At 35.1% G+C, this 24910-nt stretch overlaps 1 protein-coding gene across 1 annotated transcript in view; it reads right to left on the reverse strand.

Moving 5' to 3' along the window:
• Nucleotides 1–24910, reverse strand: part of Dok6 (docking protein 6) — a 309537-nt gene that overhangs the window by 115259 nt on the left and 169368 nt on the right. The window contains exon 5 of the mRNA XM_038331279.1: nucleotides 8610–8799. Within this exon, the coding sequence (XP_038187207.1) occupies nucleotides 8610–8799 (190 nt within the window). The remainder of the gene's footprint in view (nucleotides 1–8609; nucleotides 8800–24910) is intronic.

Raw genomic sequence — 24910 nt, forward strand, 5'->3', positions numbered from 1 at the left:
TTTTTAAAAAAATATTAGAGATATGATTGTAGCAGAAGCATTGACACTTCCCAAATATTCCACACACTGCCCTATGTTTCCTCACTCCCTTAGATGGAACTGGACAGCACAGTGTTCATGACACTGAGCTGTTTAAAGTAGTCATATGCATAATTTCTGTGCCAGAATATTTGATTTTATTTGTACCATTTATCTCAGGCTTCTTAACAAAATACCAAAGATTATGGGTCCTAGATGATGGAAATTTCTTTCTCACAGTTACATAGTAGTCTGAGATCAGTGCCCAGCATGGTTGGCTCTGATTCAGGCCTTTTCTTTGCTGGGAGATAGGTACTTTACTTGTCTTCACCTGGATTTTCTTCTGTATGCTGCATGGAAGTAGAAGAGGAGAGAGATTTCTTTTTCCTTCTCTGTACAAGGACAGTCATGAGTCCTACTGGATCATGACCTTATGTAACTTAATTAACTTTGTAAAGACTTCATCCCCACTGTGAAATACTGAGGACAATGGTTTTACACATTAATTTCAGAGACACACAGTTCAGCCTGCAACACCTACTAGATAGTTCCTCTGTCTTATTACCCTGCATTGACAGCTGAGGTGTTTGGTCCATTTCAACTTCACAACAGCAACAGCCTCAGCTTCTTAATCTATCTGCCCTGGCAATTTGTTCAGGCCTGTATCATATTAGTATGATTGAGAGACATATTTTACTGTGTTTAGCCATGAATAATATGTGGAGCAACCACCATTAACTTATTCAAACTAATTTAACTTATTTTTCTGATTTATAAACCTCGTGGAATTTCTCTTTTTGCAGTCTGTACATTTTACTGTAGCCATTCATAGACCCATCTATGTTGCCCCTTGAACTGCTTAAGGCCAGACAATGTGCTTCTCATCTTTACTTCTCTAGTTCTTAACATGGCATCCGCTGAATGAATAGCAACAGTTCAGAAAATAAGTCAGGTTTTTGACTTCATGAAAATAATCCAATCATGCTATCTAATTAGGTTAATTACATAGTGCGGAAGGCAGGAATGGGGAGGGCTGTGATGTGAAAAAATCATAGCAAAAAAGTATGTTAGACAAAACCTTTTAGAAACAGTGATTTTTTTTTTTGGAGTATCTAATTTGGTAAATCTCTTGCTATGATAATAGAACCAATTTTTCCCATAGGATAAAGTATTAATTAAATGCCCTAGGAAACAATTCTTATCATGAAATGGAGGCTCTGATCTTAGTTTTGGTCCATTAACTCTGAAGTTCAATACATTTTTATTGAACCCACACGCGCTTTAGTGTGAATAGCTTTTCACTAATTGGTCTATTGGGATCACAGTGACAGTTTTGTTCTTCCTTTTAGGCTTTTTAATTTTCCTTCAGAAAGTTCCTAAACTTTGCTAATAGTCATTAAATCAAAGAAGGATTTCTAGACTCATGTGGGTAAAAATCAATAGGGAGACATTTGAAATTCTGGTTTGATACTCCCATCTAGTATATGGTCACTATTCATGGCTACAGGAAAATAAAGGAACACATTGGGTAATTCGTCTACTAGATAGGTGCACATAGCTTTATATGTTGTTATTTATGGAGCTGGGGTTTACTATTTTATATATTAGCGGTATCTTAGCTGAAGTGTATTATTTTTTTGCTTTCTTCCAGGGATAATGGTCACATAACTGGTGTCATTTCTGTACACAAAGCCAAACTGTCCTCAGATTGATTGAATCATATGCCCACTCTTTTTATTTTCGAAAATATCTATCATGAACATCCTTTGGTGGATATAAAATGCATAAAAGAGTACAGTATTTACAGAATGATTATCAACAATTCAAAAAATCTCTTTTTTATAAAGACAGAAATCCTATTAATACTCTTGAGGGGAAACTTTTATTTTGAGAGAAATAGCAAGCAAGAATGGAGATGATTCTGGGCTTGTTTAGAAGTACTAATCTAGATATCTTTGGGCAATTAAAACATTATACTTGTTGAACATTCCCAATACCCAAGCACCCAAATATGAAATGATAAAAAAAAAATCTTGAGCTTTTGCTGCGTTATGTATGGGCTCAAAATTTTCATATGTTGGACCACATGGAATATGGTTTTGAAATTAGGGTCACTTCACTGGCAAGTTCTATAAAAATATATCAAAATATGCACATCCCCCAAATTTTAAACACTGTCATATTGAGAATTTCAGATGGGGATCTTCAATCTGTCCAATGCACTATACATAATAAAAACCCATATTATATATTCATATATTACATATCTTCCATGATCTCGCGGCATGTTTAAATGATCTCTATTTTGCCTTTTCTTTTTAATTGTTGCACTTGGAAGTTGATTAGAGTAGACAAGATGTTTTTTCTTAATACTCCTAAAATATTTAGGGATAAGTAAATTCTGTCTGTGGAATAGCAGAATCCTTAATTATATACGTGCAGTGTTTGTTTTCATTAATAACCCCTTCATAGTTATTATACTGCAGTATTTCTTCCTATTTCTTATTATCTAATTGTTAAAAATTAGGTAGCAGGTTTTCTCAAGGCTTCCAAACACTGGTCATATTATTAAAGTTAATGAAACTTTATATTTTGGAGATGCCAACTTTGTTGTATTAAGCATTGTACTTAGTATGAGAGAACACATTTTGAGCAATGATTTTTATTAAAAAAAAAGGTTGAATTTGCTTGAAATTTGTTATGCAAGAATTGTCACTCATTTGGATGTTTGCTTCCAACATTTATGCAGTTATGTGGAGTGAAATTGCCGCGTCAGCAGTTTGAAAGTAGTGTCGTCTTTCACAGAAAAAAAAAAATGAGCATAATCAGGAGACCTGTGACTTATTCTGCAGGTCTGGTAAATTTGTGATATTTTTGGAAACCAAGCTTCCATGGAAAATTGGTTGGTTCTTTTGCTCTTAAAATGCAAATTTACAATCATGGTGAAAGAGCAATTGCTCCAAGCTGTTGTGAGAATATGAATGCAAGCAACTCTCAGTTCCTCACCAAGGAAGCAGAGTTTTCTACCTTTGGTTCCTTTCATCAGCCTTCACCAGAGTATGTGCTCCCCGATGCTCAGGCGTTATGATTATAACCATGAGGACAAGTGAGGGTCAGTGGTCAAATACCATGCCTATCTTTTATTTTCATAACATAGTGGCACAATACTATTGATTAGTATGTTTGACAAAGACTGCCAATGAGAAGAGTAGTTTGACTTATCAATTTTATTAGTTTCCAGTAGTTAGTCACACATACACTCACTACATATATATGCAATGAACTAATAAATAATCTTACTTTATATAAGACTAGAAAATCTAGGTTTCAGTATTTGGCTGGTTGTAGAACATATATTTTTGGAATTATTCAACTACAAAGTAAGCCATGTGGGACTAGTGAGAGGCAGAGAGGGATAAGACAAGTCAGAATAATGGGGGAGTGAATATGAGCAAATACATGATATGCATGTTTGAAATAGCTCAGTTAATCCTATAGTTTTATACAATGGATATTAGTAAAAATAGAAATAAATTACATTATATACAGTGTGGTGCTTTGAGAAATACATATGCCAAGAACTGGTGAAATGGAGCCAATTAAAAAATTTATCATTCAAATAATCTTTTTTTAATAGTGAAAACTTTGGAGTTTCAGGATATAGAATATTTTCCTCTCCTGAAGTTTCTTTGTTTATATGAGCAGTGCATTATTTGTATACGTCAAATTTTCTGTCTGTATAAATTAGTTTGACTCACAAAATTTTGTACAAATGTATTAATATATATTTCTTAGAACAATGTTTCTTGGCTTAGGTTTAATGGAGTGCTATTTGAAAGAAGTATTATATTAAATAACAATACTATGAATTTTGTTTCCAGTCTCGTTTGCTGTAAATTGCATTGTTTCTATTTTCACTTTTATACAGAAAGACACTGAACATTCAGATATGAGTATTATTTTAAAAATAAACTCGTAGAAGTGAAAATTTCTGTCATATGGTACATCTAAAACTATCAAAAGATGTCTGAAAATTGTATGCCAGTTTTTATTCATATTATCAAGAGAATCAGAACTGTTCTGCCTCTAATTGATGCATTCTGTGTTTTGTTTTGCTTTTGACAAGGGAGATGCAGTGGAGCCTTGTTTGAGTTTATCGTTCCTCGTAACCAATTTTCTGACCATATTTTCTTTGTGTGTTTTCCAGAGTGTCAGTAGAGATTCTCTTATAAACTGATAACACTTTGGCCCTTTTATGAATGGACTGTTTACTGTCTTATTAGGGGCTGTAAAAATTGTAGTTGTGAATACATGTGATTTTTTCCAATAATATCATTAATTTTTCCCCTGGCCCTGGCTTGTATTTTCATTTTGTCTAGGATGTCTTCAGAAAAATGGTAGAGTTAGTTTTGATGACACAAAATTCTTCAATATATGGCTCATTAATTGTGTCTATTTAGATTTAAAAACCCTTTACCTTCATTTTACTACTAAATGAGAATTTTCTTTTTGTTACTTCTGTGAGTTCATAATTTTAAGCTATGCATTTATGACAATGACTATTGTCCTAGTTTAATTTCTGTTGCTGTGCTAAAATACCCTAACAAAGAGCATCTTAGGGAATAAAAGGTTTATTTTAGCTCAAAATGCCAGGATTCACACAATCACAGTACAGAAGTTAAGGCAACAGGAACTTAAAATAACTTATCACACCACACCTATAATATGAGGAGAGAGAAATGAATGCCCACCTTCTCCACATTCATCCAGTCTAGAATCTAAACCTCAAGGTGTTGTCAATCTCAAGCCTTCAAGCAGCTTTAGCTAAAGAAAATTATGATCTCACAGTTCTGAAGAATGGATAACTCAAAATCAATATGTTAGTAGGATATGTTCTCACTTAGCTTGAAATGGATTTCTTCCGGTTGTGTTTTTAGAGCATAAGTTTTCAAATTTCATAATGCCAAGACCCTTTAATGCAGTTCCTCATGTGTGGTGACCACCCCATCATAAAATTATTGCTACTGGTACTTCATAATGTTAACTTTGCTACTGTTATGAATCATAATGTAATAACTTTGTTGTCTTTCCATGGGGAGCCTTACCCTCTCTGAGGAGTTGGGAGTGGGGAAAAGAAGCAGGAGGAGGGGAGGGGATGGGAACTGGGATTGGAATATAAAATGAGAAACGATACTTATTTTAAAAAATAAAAATAAATAAATAAAATTTTAAAAGCAAGGTATTAAATTGCCTGAAGTAGTGGCTCTGCTTCCTGTCTGGACAGCACACTACAGCTGACCTTGTTGCTGGGGATGCAGGTGAGCCAACACTGAAGGCGAGAAGAGTGCTGACCCCGCCCTCCCTTGTCTGCCAAGTGGGTGAGGAAAAGATGCCCTCCCCTTCCACCCATTTCTGTCTGTGGCAGGCGAGAGAGCTGGTTCCAGGGTCACAGAGTGAGAGAACTAGCCCTGCCCTACACCAGCTACAGCATATAGAAGAATGGGCCCTGAACCCACTTACGTTGGGTGAGGTAGCCAAGGCAGTGTTGGAGAGCTTGACCAGGTAGTGAAGATGAGGCAAAGCTTCCACCCAGGCCCAGAACCAGGGCTATGAGTTGGCCCACCCAGCATCCACCTCATCTATGAACTGTTGGAGCATATGAAGTGGCTGGATCTCTATGACACAGAAACCAGCATATCCAAGAGTAGCCCCAGTGACAGACCATTATTGGTGGTATCGCAGAAAACCAGAGGGCTCTAGCGAGACCAATGACTCATGGCAGTGAACACTTGCAATAAATATGAATGGACTAAATGGCAAACTGTATGATTTAACATACTACACTACAGCTTTCACAGTAAGATTCTTCTTTTTTTTCTTTTAAGTTTTGTTTTGATTTGTTACATCTGCCCTCTGCCCTTACAACCTCCCTAACAAATCAAAACCCAAATTAAAAAAAAAAAAAAGATAAAGGAGAGGTATGCACCACCCTGCCCAGCAACAGTAGTTCGTGTTGTGTGCTCTCTCTCTTTCTCACTGTGTGACTGTGTGTGTGTGTGTGTGTGTATGTGTGTGTGTGTGCAGACGCTAGGGGATAACTTTGGGTTTCATCGTCAAATCATTGATCTCTTTTGAGACGTGTTACCATTATGCTGTTCTGCCTTTATGGGTCCTAACAGAATACATCACCAACCACAACTGCTCCCCCTGTCTAAGTGCTTGCTAGCATTTCAGGCATAAACTAGCCTGCCCCAGGGTCTTCAGCTGTAGTCGCTAAAAGCATCCCCTGTGCATATGCATTGTCAGCATTCAGGCAGATGCCTGGACAGCCCAAGGTCCTACAACTGACACCTAGTCAGTGTGTGTATGCTTCATCGCTGGGCAGTCTCTGTGCACATGCACTAAACCTCCTTTAAAATCAAATTCTGCTCGTCCCGCCTCCGTTTTCCAGCTGCTTCTCTGAAGAGACTGCAGGACTTATGCCTCTTCTTTCCCAACCCTTCCCTTTTGCTAATAAACCTCAATTTTTTTTAATTTATTAAAAATTTTATTAAAAATTTCCACCTCCTCCCATCTTCCTCCCCCTCTCCCCACCTCTCCTTCTCCTTCCTCTCCAGTCCAAAGAGCAGTCAGGGTTCCCTGCCCTGTGGGAAGTCCAAGGACTTCCCCCCTCCATCCAGGTCTAGGAAGGGGAGCATCCAAACAGACAGGCTCCCACAAAGCCAGTACCTGCAGTAGAATCAAAACCCAGTGCCATTGTCCTTGGCTTCTCAGTCAGCCCTCCTTGTCAGCCATGTTCAGAGAGTCTGGTTTGATCACATGCTCCATCAGTACCAGTCCAGCTGGCCTTGGTGAGTTCCCATTAGATCAGCCCCACCTGGTGTGATTCGTCCTCACCAACAGCACCACTAAACAACCCAGGGTCTTTCACTGGCCCAGCCCACAACTTAGGTGGTGACCACAGATGCCCAGGTTTCCTCCTGTCTCTGCTTCATTAATACTGGATTACAGGGACAGACCATGATGCCCAAGGTTCTTTGTTTGTGTATTTTGTTTTCATTATGTATGTTTTGGAATGAAAATTAGGTCTTCATGCTTATAGATAAGCACTTTATTAACTTATTTATATACCTATTTATTCCCCTATAACACTAATCTTTAGTTTAGTAAACAATATTTTAGATAAGTGAATCATTAGAGAATTACCATCCCTTTTATAAAGTGTGATAATTTTCTTTTTTTTTTTTTTTTTTGGTTTTTCCAGACAGAGTTTCTCTGTGGTTTTGGAGCCTGTCCTGGAACTAGCTATTGTAGACCAGGCTGGCCTCGAACTCACAGAGATCCGTCTACCTCTGCCTCCTGAGTGCTGGGATTAAAGGTGTGCGCCACCACCGCCGGCTCAATGTGATAATTTTTAAAGCAGTGTGCATGTCTAAAAATATTCTTTGTGTTAAAAATTTTATTTTCAATTGTTATACAGAATACGATCATTGTTGTACCCTGAGTTTCTAGGAAGAAAGGAATAAATAGTTGGATGAGCTCCGAGTTACTAAGTAAACACAAGATTCAAGGTTCTTCAGAGAAATTAGCATGATAATGTAATATTTTCTTGGTGTAAAAGTACTTCATCTATGAAAATTACTGCAACTGAGGGATTTTTGTTCTTAAATTTTAAGAGATATGTGATCTGTCTAAGACGAATATTATTAGAACCCAAATATACTTGAATATTTAAACATTTTATATGAAGAAAGTTATGGATTAAAGTTGATATGTCGCATACATTGGAACCTCAGTCATGATTTTGTTTAAGACTATGAATTCATTTAAACAGTGTGTTAAATCAGTTCCCACCTGGGAAGACTGATGTACATAGAAATTTTAAATCTAGGCTTAAGATGTTCACTGGCAGAGCACTCACACAGTAGGAGGCTTTGATTTTAATTCTGATGTGGAAAAAACAATGCCCCAACTTAAGTCTCATGTTAGGTGTATATTTTCCCAAAGAGTTCTGAGGATTAAAAATGTTAATTTCGTTGTCCAAAGCTCATGTATAATCATGTCTATTCATAATAATTGTGAGCAATCCATTCATTTCAAGCATATATGGTTATCAGCCATATTCTGTGATGCAAAAATCAACCTATTTGTTTTATGACAATTGTGGCAAAGACAAATTTCTGCAGTCATTTTGAATATTAAATTAATCAATAATATTACCAGCATAAAATGTGGTGAAGTTGTATAACTTATCTGAAACCTAAAATGTAAAATATAATTTTTTAAAACAGCATTTATTATCATTTTCTTTTAATAAACTCACAAAAATAATACATTTAATTGCATAGGAATATTACTGCATAAAATGTATCAAAATTATAACATTTTAATACCTTACATTATAATAGCTTGATCTGCATGTTTGAGACTATAATGAGTTTGACTGGGGTAATTAGACTGTTACGTTAATAATATTTTTCAAATCATTAATAAGAAGCAGTAAGTATTTGTATTTGGTAGCTTTGACCTTTTATAATCACAGGACTCTGTTACACACATAGCTGCATTTCTGTCATGAAACTGGAACTTACCTTCCTGACTCAAAGGTGAACCACGTTGAATCCCGACCATATCTTCTTAGTGAGCTAAGAGGCCACATCACCAGCTTGACCTTGGCATTGTGGATATCCCAGAGATAGATATTCTCATGAGTGATCTGCATTGTGCATTCACCATAAATATCCAAGTTGGGTGTAGGCATAAGATAAACATTGAATCGTTCTACAAAGAAACAAAAAGCATAGGGAAAATCAAGGAAGTGTCCTCACTGTCCTTGGCAACATTAATGTACACTGGAAAACATTACTTCTCTTTATTTTTTGAAGAGAGTTCACTAAGCTATCATTGCTCATTCGTTCATTCTCATTGCACATTACTGTACTGTGCTGTAGACAGAACTTTGTCCTACCTGACCCCACAGCCGTTCAGTCACAAACAAACACACAGAGGCTTATATAAACTATAAACTGTTTGGCCTATTATCTCGGGCTTATTATAACTAGCTCTTACAACTAAAATTAACCCATAATTCTTACCTATGTTTAGCACATGGCTTGGCACCTTTTTTTAGTGTGATGGAGGAGTGTCTATGTGTTACTTTCATTATTAATAAAGAAACTGCCTTGGCCCTTTAAGAGGATAGAAAATTAGGTAGGCGGAGTAGACAGAACAGAATTGTGGGAGAAAGGAAGCAGAGTTGGGGAGACGCTTCAAGCAGTCGCCATAGTGAGTCACCATGCCTCTCCTCTCCGAGATGGACGCAGGTTAGGATCTCTCCTGGTAAGCGATCCACCTCGTGGTGCTATATAAATTACTAAATATGGGTTAAAGCAAGATATGGGAATCAACCAATAAGAAGCTACAGATAACAGGCCAGGGGCCAGGCAGTATTTAAAAGAATACAGTTTCCGTGTAATTATTTTGGGTAAAGCTAGCCAGGTGGCGGGACACAGCCCACCATTCCATCTACATTAGTGGAGCATTTTCATCTTTCTTCCTTGTCTGGTCAGCATGCTTATACTTTCCTACTTGTCTCCTAGCCAATGAGAACTTTATTAAACCAATAAAAATCTTGACAGGTTAAAAGAGCATTATCCCACAGCATTGCATACATGCTTTGTAGTGAGGATTGCATAATGCTTAAACTGTACCATTGAAACATTAGAGTAATAGCTAAGCAGAATCTCTTCCACATGATGCTTATTCTGCTTCCTAACATAGTCAACTGGTTGTCATAAACACAACCTTTTCAAGAAATCATTCCTTATCTATCTATCATCTATCTATCACCTATCTGTCTGACTATCTATCTATCATCTATCTATCTATCTATCTATCTATCTATCTATCTATCTATCTATCTATCTATCATCTATCTATCATCTATCTATCTACCTATCTATCATCTATCAACTGTCTGTCTGTCTGTCTATCTATCTATCTATCATCTATCTATCTATCTATCATCTATCTATCATCTATCTATCTATCTATCTATCATCTATCTATCTATCTATCATTTATCATCTATCTATCATCTATCTATCTATCTATCTATCTATCATCTATCTATCTATCTATCTATCTATCTATCTATCTATCTATCTATCATCTATCTATCATCTATCTATCTACCTATCTATCATCTATCAACTGTCTGTCTGTCTGTCTGTCTGTCTATCTATCGATCATCTATCTATCTATCTATCTATCTATCTATCTATCTATCTATCTATCATCTATCTATCTATCTATCATTTATCATCTATCTATCATCTATCTATCTATCTATCTATCATCTATCTATCATCTATCTATCTATCTATCTATCTATCATCTATCTATATTCTACCTATCTATGGATAAATACTACTGAATCAGTCTCACCTTTGTGGCCTGAAGCATTTAATGTACAATCAGAGTAACTCCCTAAGTACAGAGACACTGCAAAATAATCCTGTGTACATGTAAAAACAATGTAGTCAGAGTTGGCATACAGTAATTGCAGATATTCATTACTACCTTCTACAAAACTTGAGACATGCCCTTGGTAAGCAATCTAAAGATATTTACTTTCTTTCACTCTGGTATATTTTATAGTTGAAAATTCTATTATTAGGCAGTAACTCTAAACCTTGCTTTGCAATTTTCTGTGCATCTCCAAGGATATTGCAAAGTTCTGCAGGTTTTGATTCCCATTTAAATGCATTGAATGCACTTTTAGAAACAATGGTTTGTAAGTTCCAGGAAATAAAGAACGTATAAAGTGCTGTATAAGATAAGTGTGCTTCCTAGCACCATTTCCTTGGTTTATAGTAAGTGATTAATAATCTACTTGTGAAGAAATGTGCATAAAAACTAATACATAATGAATAAAGGATGTGAAAATTGAGGTATTCTGAAAATAAATAACAACATGATAAGTTCAAGAATTACTGGCAGAGAGCTTTCTGTACATTATAAGTAATTCTGAAGCATGCTGAAGAGGCAGTGTGGTAGAATTAATTATTTCAAAAAGTACACTGAAGCAGTTGTAGTTAGAATATACATTTTGGAATGTAGTGCTATCCATCATAACACCATGTTTTTAAATACTGAATGCTTACTGGTGCTCAGTGGGAATTGTCCGGTTAATAAGATTGCTTTCTGGCAAGTATTTTACCAAGTAAGGATTCTTTGAGTCAAAAAATAATATTCAGATTTGAAGTGGGTTAAATTAACTTAAACATGAACGCTTGAACAATGATAGTTATATGGCTGACATTTATGCTCAGTTCTAGTTTTTTTGAAACAAAAAATAACATGTTTTAATTTTTTTACTTTGGTTACTGACCCATAGAACTAATATGTATATGGATTTCACATTAATTTCCAATAAAATAGCAATGGAGATCAATGTTATAGCTAACAATGAAGAACATTGCCCCATTAGTTATCTTTAATGAAAAGGTATAAATATGTACTCATTCTATATATTTTGTATTAGTCTTACATGCAGTCACTTAAAAAAATAGACATTTATATTACATCAGTCAAATGCCCTCCATATTTCTCCTCCCAGTGGGATTATATATAATAAATAAAAGAGACACTGATAAATATAACAGTTTTGTGTAAATAATACTTGAACTCAATGACAATGACTCAGAAATCTAGACAATGCTTGAACATACTTCTTTGGTCAACACACATTTGATGAAGTTCATCATTTATATCATATTTCATTTCAGTGACATCTTTTGTCACTGAATGAATGTCACTGAAATGCTGTTCTACAAGTGGAAAGTAAACTATTCCTATTTTTCTATTTCATTAATTTTAGTGTGAAGACAGTCAAAGAATCAATACCAGGATGTTAATAAATAAACATTCTACAAAATACTGTAATAAGACTACTACTGCTTATGACTCTTTTGACCCTCAATAATCCAGTTTTTTATTTTAAAAGTAGGACACTTTAAAATTACCATATCAATGAACAATACAAGAAACAAAATGCACACACACACAAATAAAATACCATTTTGTTTTCACAGAAATAATATGTGTTCAAATGTCAGTGGTAAAACTTTATAAAGGAAGAATGCATATTAACTATTTGCAGAACTTTGTAGATAATATTAGAATTAAAAATAAGTGAATTTAAAAATAGTCACATAACAAAATGTTCTTTTTCTTTTTCTTCTTTTTTTTTCCAAGACAGGGTTTTGTTATAGTTTTGGAGCCTGACCTGGAACGAGCCCTTGTAGACCAGGCTGGCCTTGACCTCACAGAGATCCACTCTGCCTCCAGAGTGCTAGGATTAAATGCATGGGCCACCACCACCTGGCCAAAATGTTCTTGGTATCAAAGCCATGGAATCATTTTTTACACGAGAATGAAATGTGATTGGATAATTATAAAGGCAACACAAAGCAGGTGGTATTGCAAATGGATCTTCTTTTCTCGCTTGCCTTTGACTTTTCCTTACCTCAAGCATACTTTAACCCTGCAGCTCGTTAACTCTTCTTGTTATTATTGTGGTTTAGAATTCTCCAACCTTTCTTCTGATGCACTTTTTTTTACAATATTTGAAATAATGCAGTGGAATAAGTATATAAGGTAAGTAATTTAAACTATTGTCAAAGAATGTTACTTTTAAAATTAAAGAGCAAATATTTCATTTTCTTGGACCAAGTACCAGTTTATAGACTTTGTTATTCCTCAAAATTACTGTAAGGCAGGTTTAAAAAGAGAATCAGATTTCATCCATCATCTCTACTAGGCAGATTTGAGTTATTCCAGAAGATGATAAAGCTTTCACGTTGAGTTCAAAATTTGTTACATTGTTGGTTTGTTAAATTAATTATAATAATGATAAATTAAAACTTTAAGGTTTAAATGTAAAATTAATATTAAAATATGGCCAAGGATAAAATAATGATAGAGGAAACAAAGCTTGTAAAACATGCCATGTTCTAGTAGGACAAACAATTATACTCTAATATTCTCTCATTAGCACCATCTCAATAATTTGTGATGGACTTGATAAGAATAATTTCACATGCCAACTGGAACAAAAGAAAGGATACCAAAAGATATTTTTATGAAAGTTTATCATTTGTCAAGGTATGGATTTTTTTTCCAGTTTATTTATTTTTTATTAAAAATTGCCATCTCCTCCCCTCCTCCTCCCCCTTCCCTCCCCTCCCCTCCACCCACCCCCCCCACTCCCTCCCTCTTGAGGCCAAACAGCCATCAGGGTTCTCTACACTATGTTGAGTCCAAGGTCCTCCCAACTCCCCCCAGGTCCAGGAAGGTGAGCAACCGAACTGACAAGGCTCACACAGAGCCCGTCCATGTCGTAGAGACCAAGCCCATCGCCATTGTCCTTGGCTCCTCGGTCAGCCTCCACCATCAGCCACCCTCAGAGAGTCCAATTTGGTCGCATGGGCTGGAGAGATGGCTCAGCCGTTAAAGGCTAGGTTCACAACCAAAAATATAAGGTATGGATTTTTATTTAATGTGATAACAATAATAAAAAATACTATTAAAGAATACTCAAAAATCCATTTCCAAGTAGCAAAAGAACTAAAAAGGAAACAAATTATCACTTTCAGTGATAATTATCTTATAAACAAATAAAATTTTGTATGTATTGTCAATGCTGTTGAATGTAGGAAAAAGATTTTTAAGTTATGTAAATAATTTTCAGATTAAATATACTTCTATTCAAAACTATAGTGTTTAAGAAAATCCCCAAAAATATCATCCATAAATCTACAATTTGATGAAATTTATGGATACATATTTGCTCCTATAAAAGACCACATAATTTTATTTGAAATGTCCAAATAAGAACCAAAACTGAATGTTTATTAAAGTAGCCTGTCAGCCGGGCAGTGGTGGCGCACGCCTTTAATCCCAGCACTCGGGAGGCAGAGGCAGGCAGATCTCTGTTTGAGACCAGCCTGGTCTACAAGAGCTAGTTCCAGGACAGGCTCCAAAGCCACAGAGAAACCCTGTCTCGAAAAACCAAAATAAATAAATAAATAAATAAATAAAAAAATAAAGTAGCCTGTCTAACAAAGGTATGTAATGGTGCAGTAGGTGTTATAAAATGGACCAGGATCTATCACTGGTGCACCACCTGGCATTTAGGAGCTCATTCCATAGGGCTAGATGCTGCTCAGCCTCCATGCAGTAGGGAGGGACTTGGTCCTGCCTCAACTGAATTTGCCAGGCTTTTTTGACTCCCCATGAGAGGCCCTACCTTTTCGGAGGAGTGGATAGGGGATGGGCTGGGGGAGAAGTGGTGGGGAGAGCAGGAGGAGGGTGGTTGATGTGTAAAATCAATAAAAAAAATTGAAAAGAGAGAGCAAAAAAATAAAATGGATTTGATCCTATGTTTTTGGCCCGATAATGGTAGTTGTGATTAAGAAGTGCGATCCAGGTGAAGAACCCCTGTCAGATTGTGCAACAGACTATGCCATTGGTTAACAGAAGGAATGAAGTCTTCCTTCCTCAGGTGGTGGGTTTTAAAACAGGTCTATCTAGGACTGAGATTAACCCATGTATAGTTATTTGTTTAAGCATGGGGGATAGAAAATAATTGGAGTTTGCAGTTGGAGAAGCAAAAATCAGAGACTCACATAGCAAGTATAAATAAGCAGAATGCAGGAAAATTATTTTAGCCAACTTTAATAATAGTTTTATTATTGTTGTTCACTCAATAGAAAATACATACCAAGGCAAATAGTAAATTTCCATGAACCTTCTTTCTTTTTTAAAATTAGTATTTTATTAATTCTTTTGAGAATTACATACAAGTTATTTTCATGACATTCTTTCCGACTTCTTTGCAGGTCCTTCCAGATCCTTATAGACCCTCTTTATAATTTATTTTTTGTTTAATAACTCATTAATTCCAGTTTGTGCTGCTTTTATACTCTGGGAGTGGGACCATCCATTGGAGTGTTGTTGACTACCAGGAGTCACACATTCTTTTCCCAGAAACTCTCCTATTAGGAGGATCATGAAGCCTTTCTTCCACCATACTAAAATGTGACTTGGTCTGATCTTATGCAATTCTTGTAAGTTCTGTGTCAGCTAATATGAGTTCACAAGTGTAGTAGTTCTCTTTTGTCTAACAGATGCTGTTTTGTGTCAGTCATTCTGAACACCTAAGTCTTAATCCCTTGGAGAGGGATGTAATACAGATGCTTCATTGTGGCTATGTACTGCAAAGTAACTTATTCACTGTTTTTTAGCCAGCTGTGCGTGTCTGTACTAACCACCATCTACTGTACAAAAAATTCCTTTGATGAGATCTGAGAGCTGCACTACACATAGGTAGAAAGATGTAAATTTGGAAGGCAGTTTTATACCATGTCCAAAAATCTCACTGTTCTTCCTTCTACCTCTTCCCCTTCATATGGTACCATGATAATTGCAATTTTTATAAGAACTACAAAACACAGATAGAAAATATTAACAGATCAGAAAATAAACACATCTTATTGGTCAAATTTATTGTTATAAATTGTATTTTCAGAAAGATGCTTTTGAAAATTTCAGGTTTATAGCATGTAACAAAATCCAGTGTATTTGTCATAGCATGGTGGCTCCATTAGTTTGTCTTTGCTGAAATAAGTTTTAAAATGTTCAATGGGTGTCAATGCATTCTCTTTTTTTCAAAGAATGTTCCTTTTATTAGCTGATTGCTGGTAACTTTTATCCAGTCTATCCCATTTTCCCCTTTTGTTCAGAATGGTGGACTTGGATATTATGAAATGTAGCACTAAGTATCCTGCCTACCTAAAAGCCAGGAGATGCACTAATATTAAAACTCATCACATTTCTACAGAAATTGGTTAAATCTAACAATAATTTACACCTATGAAGATTCTTATATTGGCATTATATTTCCCACTTACAATTTAAATGCTGCTCAGAAATGTGTTTCATAAAATAAAGCACAACTTAGATATTAGGTTTTGAATATTCTTTGCATTAAGTTTCATCTGTAGTTCTTATGCTGCCTAACACTCTGAATTTTAGTTCCATGATTTGCCCCAGACAAAAGCAGAACCCACATTTATTTTTAAGAACTATGTGTTTTATTAATAAAGACAACTAAGAATTATTACATTTATATAAATAAACTAGTTATGAAATGACTAATTTTGACTATGTAACCAGGAAAGTTGATGCTTTTGAATTTTATGAATTTTTTCTATTAACCTGTGATTATATGAGGTAAAAGACACTGTTTGTAATCTCTCTTAATAAAATACCTCTAAAGAATTAACAAAGATGATTTACAAAAGAGAACATGTAAGTTAAATTCATTCCTTTAATTAGTTCAAAAACAGATGCAGATCGAGCATGATGTATTTTTAAAAAATAGTTTATTTTCCCCTGCCACTGCTCCAGAAGAACTATTATTATCCTCTTCTTATTCCTGATGTTCCCTGCAGCACATGTGCATTTTCTTAGTTCACTGTTGGTCATGAGGGTAGATTCATCTTCACGCCACTAATGATTTAGTCACCGTGATCTGGTTGTAACATAATATCCTCCCTTCTCTCAGGGGAAGTCGGTGGCTTGGAACTCAACAGATAGCCATTATCATTCACTTCAACATCTCAATTCTTCTGTAACTCCTTAGGTGGGGATATATGTCTTGAAAAAGGAAAGAGACAAAAGGGGAATCCGTGCTAACTAGTTACTACTATTGGAGGTTTAGTTCTGTGTTGCTGTATACCTAATATGAGCAACTCGGGAATTGACGGTCCTTTGGAGGGTATGTAGAATCATCACAACATCCAAACCCTTGCAGGATAGTTCACCCTAATGGGGGGTTCTTATTTGCACACAGGTTCTGCAGTCTTGACTTGTTCTTTTTCTCTATACTCACATTCCCTTTCTTCAAAAGATACTTTTCAAGGCTAGGTAAGCGTCCTGTTGTGGATTGTATTAAGATGAGTCAAGGTGGGCTAACCATAAGTATCACTTGTTTTCCAAGAAAACTCATGCTTGATGAATGAAATCAGTGTAGAAAAGCGGTTTGTTGGATGATCAGCATCCTTGTATTTGAATATCATGAAGAGCTGAAACTCCTTTTATTCCCCAGACCTTAGATACATCATGGGGAAAACAGAAGTCACTTCAGTTTCAAATACAGGTGCTTTGGGACTTAGTCTGGCATTCTGCTTTGTCAGACCTTTGCATTTCCAGCAGTGTCTCCCATTGCCACCAACACCCCCAAACTCTACAAATATCTTCTGCCACTGTGGGGAATGTACTGCCCACACTTTCTTATAAAAGCTCTCCATAGAATTGAGTTCAATAATCCTCTATCCTGTTCCAAATAATTACTTAGTATTTTCTCTTATTAGACACAGCTCTGTGGCTGCCAGACATTTATGAATCCATAATTGCAATTCCAGAGTTGTTATTTTAGAATTGTGAGGTACCACATGCAAACATACTTTTGTAAGAATACAAAACCAATAAATAATTTAGTCTGTACTATCTAAGCAAAGCTTCGGATACTGGCATAGTATGAACCACCGAGGAAAAAGTCAACATCTATAGGAACAACTGAGCAAAAGCTTAAGATTTATTACAGATATCCAAGAATGTGGGTCCACTCCATTGTGTAATACAAACTGCTTTATTTAAGTTACACAAAGTGCTAAAGATTTAATTGTAACCTCGTCTTACACAGAGGAAATGAACAAAGTGCCAGCTTCTTCTATTTTACATATTATTTTAAAATTTTTACTGTACAGTGATATTGAAATGAATACCACTTAATTCAGGACCATAAGGAACTGATATGCAATGAGGAATTTTATGATTGTATATCTAGATATATCCTTAAATAATTAGCAGTGAAACAAAACATGACTCATGCTTGTTAAAGCTTATAGAACTCTTTAGAAAATGTGACTCTGTCCCTACTTAAACTAGAAGTTTATTAAAATTTATTTGATTGTAATGTGGCTAAAAATTGTATATCCTGTTGCAATCTTCTCAATGCAAAGACTTCTGTAAATGGGAATACTGGAATACCTGCACTTTTTAAATGAATCACTAGCATTTAAAATTCTTACTGAAGTTATAATGCAAAATTTTCCAAAGAATGACTACTGATATAATTTTCCAAGTAAGTCAAGATTATTTCAGTAACTATGGAAAATACTTTAAGAATAAAAATCAGTTATTGTGCCGGGTGGTGGTGGCGCACGCCTTTAATCCCAGCACTCGGGAGACAGAGGCAGGCGGATCTCTGTGAGTTCGAGACCAGCCTGGTCTACAAGAGCTAGTTCCAGGACAGGCTCCAAAGCCACAGAGAAACCCTGTCTCGAAAAACCAAAAAAAAAAAAAAATCAGTTATTGTTATTCATTGTAGAAGTAATTAACCCTCATTAGAGTACACATAAATATGTGAACATATACAAATTGTTATTATTTTGAATGTAAAATATTTAGCATTTTTGTTACAGTTGTTATGGTATATGTTCTTTCACATGCTATTATTCCCTGAGAATAAAATTCTTAATAAATTTGATAAATAACTCATTTTTATTTCACTGTTAGGATTTACTTTATGCTTGTATGTAAAGTATATTTGGATTTAAACATCCTTGATTATGATTATTATATACATTGGATACTGAAATATGAATCATTTGGCTAAATGACAAAAAAATTTCAAGAATTTATTGACAGCAGAATTCATATATATACACACACACACACACATATATATATATATATATATTCCTATATATATATATATGTATTCTTTTAAATTACTTGATCAGGTTAATTAAAAGAAAGTTGTATCATTTCTTTTCTGGATTTGTAATTCTGTGTATGAAGTCTTTTCATTACCATGTTTATGATAAATATTTTAGCTCATATTTCCCATGTTATTTAATTAAGGGATATAGGAATTAATTTTAATGTCATTACTTTTTATAAAATATTGTTCATTTTGAAGGATTGTTCCATTTATGACATATGAATGGAATGTTTATATCGTTTGCTCCTGACAAAATACACTGGGGCACAGAATATTGCTGTCACCTCAGGACATTTTTCTCCTCCACCATGTTCTAGCTATTCATCACTCACAAGTAAGCACAGCTCTGATTTCTAGCACTTGGAATATTTTTGCCTATAATAGTAGGTTCTTGTGAATTGGCAGAAGCCAGCTTTAGCAGAGTGCTAATTTCCTCCATCTGTGAATTTCTTTTTTTATTTACTTCACCTAAAAATATTATGGTGATTTTGGCATTCATAAATTTGATTTTCTTGATGAATTCTGCCTGATTTCTTTTTATAGTCATGCTTTAGTGTTGTATGTAAGAAAGAGATATCTTTAATTGCACCCATATTAAATCAAATCTTGAGTGTGTTATGAACCAAAGAATGGATAGCATCAGATTCCTACTTGGTGAACCAATGAGTTTTATCATGGTTACAAATATATGGTGAAGGGTTATTTACAGGATCAGAAATAACTGAAAGTCAGCTGCATCACCAAAGCATACCCTACAAGGGGTGACAGCTCACAAAACCTGGTCACCTGCTTCACACTGCACAGGTTGCAGATATCGCAACAGGTTGGAGAGTGTCTTTCCAACTGATTCAGTTGATCTAAACATCTTCCAGGCAGCTGGTCTGGTCTTGGGGTTTTCTTTGCAGGTTGACTTGTCTGGGAGTCTTCTTTGCAGCTTGGTTACACTGGGGGGCAACTCCCAGACTGCTTACTCTGTCACAGAGGAGCCTAGTGAATTTTGTCATTTTGAAGGACTTCCTGAAACTATTTTGAGCTGTTTACCTTCTTGCTTAACCCTGCAGGATGGATTGTTTCAATCTCAGAGGAAACTATTGTACAACAGAATCATATGATGTTCTATATATGCATGCCATCATTCTAGGACAATTTATTTTTTAATGCCTTACTTTTTTCTAGGTTTCTGAAGAAATGCTTGTGATCTGGAGACTAGGAAATTTGAAAAATCCAAAGCTTAAAATGCCTATTTGTCATTCTCTTTTTCTCTGAGCAACATTGTTGGAGGTCATGGAATAGATTTGTTAGAGAAGAACTCACACGCACACACGCACACACACACACACACACACACACACACACACACGAGACAGAAAGAGTGAGAGAGGTGTATTTGAGTCACTGTGAAAGCAGTTGACAGAATGAGATAAGGTAATCACAGTAAAGAATTTAACAACCATTTTTATATAGAACCCATATTTTCTTTCACCTTTAAAATTATTTCCATAAATATCTATTCTTAGCTAGCCTAGAAGTAAATAAGATCAAATTGTATGAAGAGTTAGGATAATAGTAGAGGAATAGCAATTTGAAAGCAAAAAAATGTTGAAGCAGTCAAAACAAAGTAGTTCATCTTTCCTTCATTTAAGAATAGTGTGAGATCACCAAAAAATTCATTAAAGTTTTTTTATTTTATATCAAGTCTGCAAGCCTATAGTCCTTATTTCTCAGAAGAAAAAGTTCAGTGTATGTAGTGCCCGCCTGTACTATGTGACAGTGTGGCCTTACTCCTGTATTTCAGCGTTTGCAATACAGGACCCTTCCTGAGCCTCAGGCAAGGGGCTGGAGATTGAAACACACAAAGACACACACTTCTAGTCACTGGTAAAGAAGCCCCTTATTGAATAGCACCACAAAGTCTTATAAACCCAACACAGTCAGGTGGGCCAGCAGGTGAAAACTTCATCTCCTGATCCTCAATCAAGGACAAGGCAACACGTGCCCAGGAAGCAAAGCTGGACACAGCTTCAGTAGCACAAATCAGAAGGCCAAGTAAAGGTCACTAACAAGGAAAAGCAGCTGGAGGTCAGGACTCTAAGTGGTCCCAACAAGTACAAATCTAAGTATGCAACTGACAATAAAACACATTATATTTAGAAAAATTATATACGATTTAGAATCTAATACCTAAATAATGAGGGCATAAACCACTAAATCTGTAATGGCAAATCTTTCATAAATGATTTATTTTAATCTGTAAAATTAGTGACTTCACATTGGCCAAAGGGCCACCATGGAAACTCCCAAAAACCAGAAGCTACTAACAAGGTTATTGGTTACCCTCTGCAAACTAACTGGTGGGAAGGTCTTAGTGCTGAAAATAATACTTCTATATCTCATTGAACACAGAGAACTTGAGCTGGTGACTAACTAGAAGCTTCACCCCTATTGACTAGCATTCATGGTACTGGAAGGTACTCTGCAGGTTATAAGAGGAGAAAGATAATAATCCTTAACCCATTTCAAAACCTAGACTAAAAACCTAAACTGTGATCTGCATGCAAGATATACTGGTGAAATAATGATACAAATGTTATAAGAGTAATCAATCACTTTGTGATGAGATCTAAGGCACCCTCCATGGAAAAAAAAAAAAAAACCCTGATCTGAAACTGGTAAAGTGGTCAAGAACATTACACTAGAGAGGCTATGAGGCTAGGGGAAAACCAAATAGTATTATTCTGTTAAAGTAGCATAACAATAAAATGACATTTAATGACCATCTGCTGTACCCATAGATCAGTACCTCAATTAGCTCTCATCAAAGAAGTTTCTTCTTGCAGTAGATGGGAACTAACACAAAGTGTTAAATATGGAACATGTTAAAAGTGCCAATGTGCAGAGACTGGTTGACTTTGGAGCAGTCATTCCTAAATGAGAATTCTTTAACAAAGACACTCCTCTAAAGTCCAGGGATCTGTATCAAATAGGAGGCAGAAAGAGTGTAAGTGCCAGAGGTAATAGATGACTGAAAATAAAATAAAGTAAAAACAGCGTCTTGCAGGCATAACACGATCATTTGAATGATGTCATGGTGTTCATATATGTCCATCAATATAAAATATTCAGTTTTTTCCAAGGGAATCTAACCAGGTACATTAACAACATTATAGGAAATGCTCCATGCCCAGGAGGCATTGACCAACATAAAAAGATCTCACTTGTATATTTGTAGACCTTTTGCTTTAATAGCATTGTCTTATTGGTCTTTTGTGTGTATGTTTTAGTTTACACTTATGTGTAGTTTGTATGTGCATTTCTTGTTTTTAAAAAAAAAGGAAAAAAGAAAGAAAGAGAGAGAGAGAGAAAGAAAGAGAGAAAGAAAGAAAGAAAGAAAGAAAGAAAGAAAGAAAGAAAGAAAGAAAGAAAACTTAGGTGTATATAGATCTAGGAGGAACTTAAGGAGAGGAAAACATGACCAGGTTATATTATATGAGAAAGGTTTTACAATAAGAAACAGGTGCAAAATTAATGACTTCAAGCATGTAATAAGACGTAAATGATTCCATCTATTTCTAAAAGTTTGTTATGCTTGAAAAGTTTGAAGCAATGACTGGGAATAAGTCAAAGAATACCTTTAAAGAAGTAAACTGTAAAGACTTCATTTAGCTAACTTAAGCAATAAGCACCTTCATCATAATTTTTCAGTAAAATAAGGGAGTACACTGTCTATGGAACAGTGACTAAAATATACCATTAAACTTGAAGGAGAGGATCCATGCTGGCTGGAAACATACTTGATTCTTGACCTTAAAGTTCTGAAGTCTTCTGATATTTATTTCAGGAAAGCTCTCAAGTCAAGTTACTATTTATATAGAAGAGTCTTACTGAATAGGAGGTGAGAAAACTGGGGAAGACATGCAAAATTGCATGTTTGTTAGAGTTATTAATAATTATCTAGCCATAGTAGAGTCTGAAATCTTATTTTGTTGAGCTGTATTTTTTGATTTTCCTTATGTAGTATGAATAGCAAATTTCAAATATTATTGATGTTCTTAGTCACTAAGAAGAACGAAAGACAAAGGGATGCATGCAGACTCTAGCACTTTGAACAATGGCTGTCCTGGATGTCTTAGTAATCAAGGGAAATTTGATTCATAGGAAAAGAAAATACTCTCTACCCAAGAATTGCCTTTTTATTACTAAACACAGGAATGTCTTCAGCCATTTTGAAAGAAAGACTATAAATTTAAGAACTAGCTAGGGATGCTGGCCTATTGCGACATCTATGGAGTGTTTTTAATTTTAATGCAATTACATAATTTTACCTTTCCTACTTCAGACTATTTCATATACCCTTCCTTGTTCTCTATCAAATTACTGACCTTTTATCATTAATTATTGTTATATGAATATACATCATAAATTATTATTATGGTATATGTATATGATTATTATAAAATGATTAATACATTTATACCTTAATCATAGTTTTAAAATAAAAAAGTTTTAAAATATTATTTTATTTTTAAAATAAAATACTGTCTATGGAATAGATGTTTCCTTCAAAAACACCACCAGACGGTCCATGCTGGCTGGAAACACACCTTAGTCTTGACCATAAAGTTTCATTACCTCCTGTTACTTATCTTAGGGAAACTTGCAAATCACACACACACACACACACACACACACACACACACACACTCACGCACGCACGCACGCACACACTCACATACACATACACTCACATACATATATACTTAAACACATCATATTTATTCTGCATAGCATTACTTGTGTGCATGTTTTTAGGGCTGACCACTTGATTCTGAATGACAAATTGGTATACTGTTCCCTGAGGAGAGACTATATCTCTTAGCTGCTTGTAGAACTTTGTGTAGGGTTGAGGCACTGTGGTCTTTCCTCCTTGCATGTCATAACATCTATTGTTGTTTTTCTTTAGTTCATGGTTAGCCAGGTTTTTTGGACAATGTTTTGTCTATCAAGTATATTTTGCTACTTAAATAAACTAAGAGCCACCTTCTACAGCTCAACAACTGTGTACAGATTTGTGAAATACATAATTAAAATCACATCTATCTATACCTTGGTTAAGCTTATCAGAAATTCTTCTAAAGCAGGCATTTTCAGCTTTGGTGGAATTATAATTTCAAGTTTGTTGTAAAGTTTATACAGAAATTTTTTTGCTTTATTTTTTTTTTACTTATGCTTTCTTAAAAGAAGAACACTTGTAATTTTTTATAAAGGTCTTGCACATAATTTAAAGTTTGAGTATCTTGGAGTACATATTGAAAATTTTCTTTCAGATTCCAAACAAATCCAGAATATTATTAAATCTGGAACTGACGTTTAATGCTCTAAAGTATTGCATTATCCATTTGGATGGAACCCAAATGCAAGTGTAGTTATTTGAAGTGAATGCAAATAGTTTATACTGGATACTCATGGTTTTTCTACTCACAAGCTTAATTTAATCATGTCCCCTATTTCTTTATGCTCTTAAAAAGTCTTTATCAGCCACATTTTGAATACCTCATACTTTGACTGGGGAGTATATGTTACACAGCATAGTTAAAGAAGGTATTGTTTGTACCACAGCAACCAGAAAACATTTGACTGGGGAGTATATGTTACACAGCACAGTTAAAGAAGGTATTGTTTGTACCACAGCAACCAGAAAACAATTGAGAAATGGAAATCTGAGAGAGTGTGGGAGAGGATTAGAATATTTTTTAAAAATTACAAGAGTTGCAAAAATTTTTTGATGACTGGGTAAAATCTATCCAAAAGAGGCAGCATCTGACATATAAATATAAATGTATATGTATATACATTTTTGATCAGTCAGAAAGAAATTATTTGGTTTCTCATTTTAGTTACAAAAAACAGTCTTTTTATAGACTATGAGATAATGATGTTTGTTAACAACATGCAACAACATTATAATCACCAAGGGCTCTCATGACATGCTTTACCAGGGCTATTAATTTATATGCTACAAATTCTTTGAAAAAGCTGCAC

The sequence above is a fragment of the Arvicola amphibius genome, chromosome 5 (assembly GCF_903992535.2).
Source record: "Arvicola amphibius chromosome 5, mArvAmp1.2, whole genome shotgun sequence".
Lineage (NCBI taxonomy): Eukaryota > Metazoa > Chordata > Mammalia > Rodentia > Cricetidae > Arvicola > Arvicola amphibius.